This window comes from Ananas comosus, linkage group 1, assembly GCF_001540865.1.
Source record: "Ananas comosus cultivar F153 linkage group 1, ASM154086v1, whole genome shotgun sequence".
In the NCBI taxonomy this organism is placed as follows: Eukaryota; Viridiplantae; Streptophyta; class Magnoliopsida; order Poales; family Bromeliaceae; genus Ananas; species Ananas comosus.
The window spans coordinates 23476082-23483160 of record NC_033621.1 but is presented as its reverse complement, the minus strand read 5'-3'; the positions used below and the strand labels follow the sequence as shown (position 1 = coordinate 23483160).

General features: G+C 38.7%; 1 protein-coding gene across 1 annotated transcript; it reads left to right on the top strand.

Moving 5' to 3' along the window:
• LOC109722636 (thiol protease SEN102-like) lies at positions 896-2688 on the top strand. Its single transcript, XM_020250744.1, has 4 exons — positions 896-1389; positions 1492-1727; positions 1812-1952; positions 2257-2688. Exons 1-4 carry the CDS (start codon positions 945-947, stop codon positions 2518-2520), a joined length of 1086 nt encoding a protein of 361 aa, XP_020106333.1. The 5' UTR covers positions 896-944; the 3' UTR covers positions 2521-2688.

Genomic DNA, 7079 nt, shown 5'->3' with positions numbered 1-7079 from the left:
CAGGTAGTGTACGTTGTTGTTGTTTTTTTTTTTTTTTTTTTGAGAATGAGCATACTGGCTCTAATCTAACTTCTAAACCATCAAACAAACCTTTTTTTTTTAAATAAACATTAACTTAAATGTCTTAATTGCAAGTCCAAATTATACAAAGACTCGAACATCTCCTTACAAATTGTTCTACAAGTTACAGAATCGATTAAAACATTCCACTACATGGCCAGTACTCTTGAGTCCTTGGGCAAGGTCAAGAAAAGAAGGAGAAAAAAAAGAAAAATTCAGTTTATCTTAAAAAGGAAAAAACATTCCTGTTTAATGTTGACCTAATCTTTTGGTAGCGTAAAGAGGACAGGAACCGTTTTACAAATCCACAAAGGTTAAGCATGTGGAGATCGCTCATGCCTAAAACAACCTAATTAACCTGCTAACATACCACCCCCAATTTGAATCTCTAAAAAAAAAGCTTCTTGTAAACAAATTTTTATAATATTTTACAAACTGTGTAACTTAATAGACACAGTTCTCTATTTGTTGGTCTCAAGAATCAACCCTTCGTCTTCGCAGTTCACATCTTTTTTGTCAATTAACTACGACTAACATATGCATATTTGTAGAAAGCTGTATAATTAATTTGTTTGCGAGTATTGCATTTTTTTGACTCTCAACATCAGCGTTCCTTGCACTACAAGAGAACCATTAATAAGATCGAGTTCCCCACTTCATATATGTATTTACATATCTGCATGTCACCTTATAAATTATTAATAATTATTAACTTTGAAGATGGTTGTTACCTACAAGAAACATTAAACCAACACCACTCAACCTTCTCTTGCTTCTCCATTTAGCTGTTCTAGTTCTTGCTCCAGATTCCTCTATAAAAGCCCACCACCATCTCCTCTGATCCATGCACTCAGCGTTCATAAGTTATATCCACTCTTTTAAAGATGGGGAGAGCTCACTTGCTAGCCTTGTTAGTATTAGCATTGGCCTTTTCAGCGTCCCATAGCATTCCCTTCGACGAGAAGGACCTCGCGTCGGAGGAGAGCCTGTGGAACTTGTACGAGCGGTGGCGGAGCCACCACACCGTGTCGAGGGACCTCGGCGAGAAGCACAAGCGGTTCAACGTGTTCAAGGAGAACGTCAAGTTCATCCACGAGTTCAACAAGAAGGACGAGCCCTACAAGCTCAAGCTCAACAAGTTCGGCGACATGACCAGCGAGGAGTTCAAGCGGACGTACGCCGGTTCCAAGATACAGCACCATAGATCGTTCCGTGGGGCTCCGCGTGGTTCGGGGAGTTTCGTGTACGAAAATGTCCATGATGTCCCTGCTTCGGTTGATTGGAGGGAGAAGGGTGCAGTCACTGGCGTCAAGGATCAGGGCCAATGCGGTATCAACTTACACTCGTAGTAAAAGCAACTAACATTTATAGTGTATATTTATGATATACGTAACTTGACGGCATTTGTGCTTGTTGTTGTTAATGATTTAGGGAGCTGCTGGGCGTTTTCGACCGTTGTGGCCGTGGAGGGCATAAATTATATCAAGACTAAGGAACTTGTTTCGTTGTCGGAACAAGAGCTCGTCGATTGCGACACGAGCAACAACAACGGGTGCAATGGAGGTCTCATGGACTATGCCTTTGAGTTCATCAAGAAAAACGGAGGTATTACTTCAGAAGCCGAGTATCCGTATAAAGCAGAGGATGGAACATGCGATGCCTCCAAGGTAAATGCTTGAGATTTTCAAACAAAATTGAAAAATCCTTCTTTAAATCTCATGTATCTATCTTACATAATGATGTTTCGACAGAAGGATTCTCCAGCGGTTTCGATCGACGGGCACGAGGATGTTCCTGCAAACGACGAGGATGCTCTAATGAAAGCTGTGGCTAATCAGCCAGTGTCTGTCGCCATAGAAGCGAGTGGCATGTTCTTCCAGTTCTACTCCGAGGTTCGCCTTCCAAGTCCTTTTCGTCGTAAATCGAAAGAACATATTTAGAGATGCCCAGTCCAAGCTAACTAAAATACAATATTTGTCATTTTAATCCTTATTTGAATCGGTTCGATTATCAAAGAAGTTTTGTTAAAGTATAGCTTGCAGTAGCTTTCTAGTAGAAAAGGGCCAAAAAGTCCAATTTCGAATTTTTCCTACAATAAAGATCTTTAGAGAACTCTGTTCTAGAAAAAGTTACTCAGAAAGCCAATGATGATACAAATTCAGTAACTACTGGAGTTGCTTGTGACATTTATGGCAGGGTGTTTTCTCCGGATGGTGCGGAACAGAACTGGACCACGGGGTCGCCGTAGTGGGCTACGGGACAACGCAGGACGGGACGAAATACTGGATCGTTAAGAATTCATGGGGAACCGAGTGGGGTGAGAAGGGCTACATAAGAATGAAGCGCGGAATCAAAGCCAAGCACGGGCTCTGCGGCATCGCCATGGAGCCTTCTTATCCCATCAAGACATCCCCTAATCCTTCAAAGAAACATACTGCAGCTGCGAAGGATGAGCTCTAAGTGCTTGCTTCTTATGACTATCATTAATTAATTATGTGGAATGTTAATGTGATTATATAGAAAGATACATTTATCATAATTCTAAGATGATATCACATCATGTACATTCCTCAAATCAAAATAGTATATATATATATATAGAATTGAGCTTCTATGCTTTTAAAAGTAGCAAGTTGTTGGTGCTCGTAGATTTTTAGCCATTGGATTAAGAGATATGTGGTTAGGATGATGTGAACACTTTAGGATTGAGTGGGTGGTTGGTTGAATAGTATAATTGAATGGTTGAAAATAATCCGAGGAGTAGATCTAACGGTAAAAAACTTACAAGCACCAAGTGCTTGGTGCTTTTTCAAGCAACATAGCTGGACTCTATATATATATATATATATATATATATATATGAATAATAATCATTTGCTTTATTTGTTGTTGTTCCCCTCTTTTCTCTCTCTTTTCTTGTACTTAGCCTTGGGCTCTCTACTTGGGTTGGGCTAATGCATTGGGCCTCATATACTTACTAGGCCCATTATGAGTGGGCTAGTTTCTTCGATTCGCCTGTTTGTCCAACATATTTTATGAATAATTAACTTCTTTTTTCATCCCGTCCTAAAAAACTCCAAATAATTACTTATATTAAGTATGACTTCGCAAAATTGATTACTTGAGAATCTTAGGAAAAATTTAAAGGTGCAAATTCTCAGCTAATTTATTATTTAAAATTTGAATATATCAACTACACTTTTGAGGGTTTTATGAGTTACGCGAAACGATACATTGGCTTTGTACCTTTTGCATGAGGAACATCCTATTAACCGGGCAAAACGGGGCACTTCATCGCATCTCTCCTTCCCTCTCTCTGTAAAGGCACGTTACCTTGTTTGATTCCTAGTAGAAAAAAAATGTAAAAGGCCAAAATAGGAGGCGAAATACCGAGTTTACCCTCGAATGGTAGTACGTGAGTTCATGAAGGGGTGGGACGGATAAGGCGACTTGTGTAGCTCGGCTCAGAAACAAATGGTTGACTTGAGGTTTGACCGTCTTATATACCTGTCTCACTACATCCATCTTATGCCATTTTTTACTGGGAATGGTTTATGCCAGGACAAAAGTTCTACATGGACCTCTTATATGCTCTCATCTCAACTCAACTTTTTTTTTTTGAATATTAAATTTATGCGCACAATAAAGTTCGAATTTCTGATCTCAAAATACACTATTGTGGTTGACGGTTTCTAAAGCAAATATTAAAAGACATAATGATTAGTACCTGAGGTATTAAATTTAAAATCTAGCTATTTCATATTTTCGTTATATCTTTTTTTTTTAAAAAAAAAAGATAGTGAATAGCTTACTCACTAGTAATTTTGTATTTGAACCCACTCTTTCATTTTTTATGAAAGAAATTAGTTCACTTTTCAAAAATTTGTACACGCGCTAAATTGCCAATGTTGGTTGATGTCCATCACTCGTCCTAGCTAGTCTTAAAGGAACATGCTAGTTCTACGCTTATTTTATCATTAAACAAGCTAATAACATTTTATTTTTCCAACCACAAGAAATGAGAGAAAGAAGTTACATATCAAAGATGCTCTTTCTGAATTATGTAACATATACTTATATTTTTTTTCAAATCCAGTAAGCAAAATAATTTCATTTTATTTAGTTTGAGGTTTTTGTAAAAGCCATTTACCTCTGATTTATCTCCAAATCAAACACTGTCTAAATCAAATGAGTATTTGCATTTGTAAAATTATCATTTTTATGGTACAAATATTGTCGGATCGTTGGCGCTAACTATTAATCCCAAAAACTCGAGCTGTTAAAAATATACAACCAATTCACTTAAAGTGTATAGATACAGCGGCCACGAGTCTCGATTGTTATTCGGCCCACTCAGCCTCACGCCACTTCGAACATGAGTCGACCTATCCAGCCTCACGCCATTTCGAACGTGACTCAGCCCACCCGGCCTCACGCCACTTTGAACATGACTCGGCCTACCCAGCCTCACGCCATTTAGAACGTGACTCGGTCTAATATGGCTTCCCGCCACAGGGCAGGATACTGGCCCATTTAAGCCAACAATCCCCTCTCTAGTACGTGCACACATTTACAGCATGCGGGAATCGAACTCCTGACCATTGGCTCTAATACCACTTGTCGAATCGTTGGCGCTAACCATTAATCCCAAAAGCTCGAGTTGTTAGAAATATGCAACCAATTTATTTAAAGCGTACAGATACAGTGCCCATGGGTCTCGATTGTAACTCGGCGTATCCGGTCTCACGTCACTTCAAACATGACTCGGCCTACCCAGCCTTACGCTATTTCGAACGTGACTCAGCCCAACATGACCTCCTGCTACAGGACAGAATGCTGGTCCATTTAAACAAACAAATATTACCTTAAAAATAGACAAAAGCCTCAAATTAGCTATCCACGTTGATCCTGGAGACATATAGGTAATAAATAAATAATAATAATGCAAAATCAACTAAGAGGTCTGAGATTGGAATCCTCTGTGCACCTGCTTAGTTTGAAATCCGATAATTCCGACCTATGATTTAATAATATAATGTATCTTTGGAGAGATTGTATAGGATGTGGGACCTACAAGAAAAGCTGCAGTTCTCCCGAAAGAAATTTGATCGCTGCGTTGTTTGTTTCGAAATTCCTTTTCTGAAGCAAATGTACTAACTATTGAACATTAATCGAAAAAAAACAGTAGAATTTTCAATTTTAAACAGTGTGCTTTAATATTATGAACAAGAATATAGCACATATGTAATAAATGTTATATGGAAAAACAATTCTCAGATCATCAATACAAGATTAATATTTTATGTGAAATGAGTACTGTTTCGCTACCTTCTAAAGAAAGATCTTTTAATATTTTATCGTCTAAACAAGTTATTTTTCTCTATATATAAGCATAATTCATTAATTACAATATGGTATCTAAGGGTGTTAACGAGCCAAACACGAATGAACTCGGGCCGGCTTGAGATTAACTAATCTAAAGAAAAACAAAAAAGGAATTCCATTGAATTGTATTTTTATTTATCTATTATATTTTGATCTTACCCATTATAGTTGAGATCGCCCTTATATTTTTATTTTGCTAAAGATCAAATAATAAAAGTATATATTATATATATATAATTATTTATTTATAAATATAAATAAATATATATAAATATAAATTAAATAAATCATATAAATAATATAAATATAAAATATATGTATTCGAGCTGTTATCGAGCCAAATATAAGCGAGATAACCCCAGCTTGTGTTTGGCTTATTTATTAAATGAGCTCAAAAATTTGGCTCGTATTCGGCTGGTTTATTAAACGAGCGATTCGATATCGAGCTCATTTTGAGCGGAAAACAGACTGGCTCGCGAACAGCGAGCTGATCTCTCTAGACAAGGAATGTTTGGTGGCTTGGAAGAGCGTCTGTTTAAGTAAAATACAAGGGGGGTTGGGCATTTTGGATATAGCTATTATGAACCGGGCACTCCTAATCAAATGGTGGTGGAGATTCCATACTGAACCACAGTTACAGTGGATCAAGATTATCCGAGCCATGTATTACCGAAGAAGAAGACATTTGAGGGAGGGAAAAAGCTTCAGCCTCTACTCATACTAGTGGAAGGGAGTCGTTAACACCGGTGTCTTGTTTCATTGGGGCATTTCCCACTCGCTGGGTAATGGAAACTCTATTGATTTTTGGACGGACAGATGGTGTGGGGACACCTGCTTACACTTAGCTTTTCCGGAGATCTACGCGCTGATGGAACACAATTTAATAAAGGTCAAGGATTGCTTTAACAGTCAGGGCTGGAACTTGACTAGGATGTTAAGTGAAGAGCTGATTATAAGGTCCGGGTTGGGAGCAAAACTCTCGGTACTCAAGGATAGGGTTACTGGATACTATGTAACGCAAGGACCGTTCTCGGTCAAATCGGCCTATACCATGTTGAACGACAGGGGTATGAGGGACGGACGTGCTAACAAAATTTGGAATCTACGTATACCTCTCAAGGTTAAAGTGTTCTGTTGGCTAGTACTCAAGAAGAGGCTCTTAACAGCTGATAACCTCGCGAAGAGAGGTTGGTCTGGTGATACGACATGTATGCTATGCATGTCACACGATGAGACCGTGAACCATCTACTCGCGCAATGTGTCTTCACTAAGTTTATCTTGGTGATGGGTGTGGAGAATATTCAAGCTACGGAGATGGGAGACGATGTTATTCATATATGGGATAGGTGGATGGTGAAGAAAAGATGGCAGGATACGAGGCATAGCCTCCCTGAATTGGCTGCGTGTTGGTGGACTATGTGGAAGGCTAGGAACGATATAATCTTTCGAAACATCCAACTAGATCCCCTCGTGGCGGTGTACAGATTTAAGGAGCTGCTGAAATCTTGGGAGCTGTGTGCATAAACTGCTAGACGTCCTACCATAGCGGTTTTTTTTTTTTTTTTTTTTTCACGCCCCTCCTTCGAGGCCCTGGCTGCTTCACCCATGTAGCCTAATTCATATTTTCAATGAA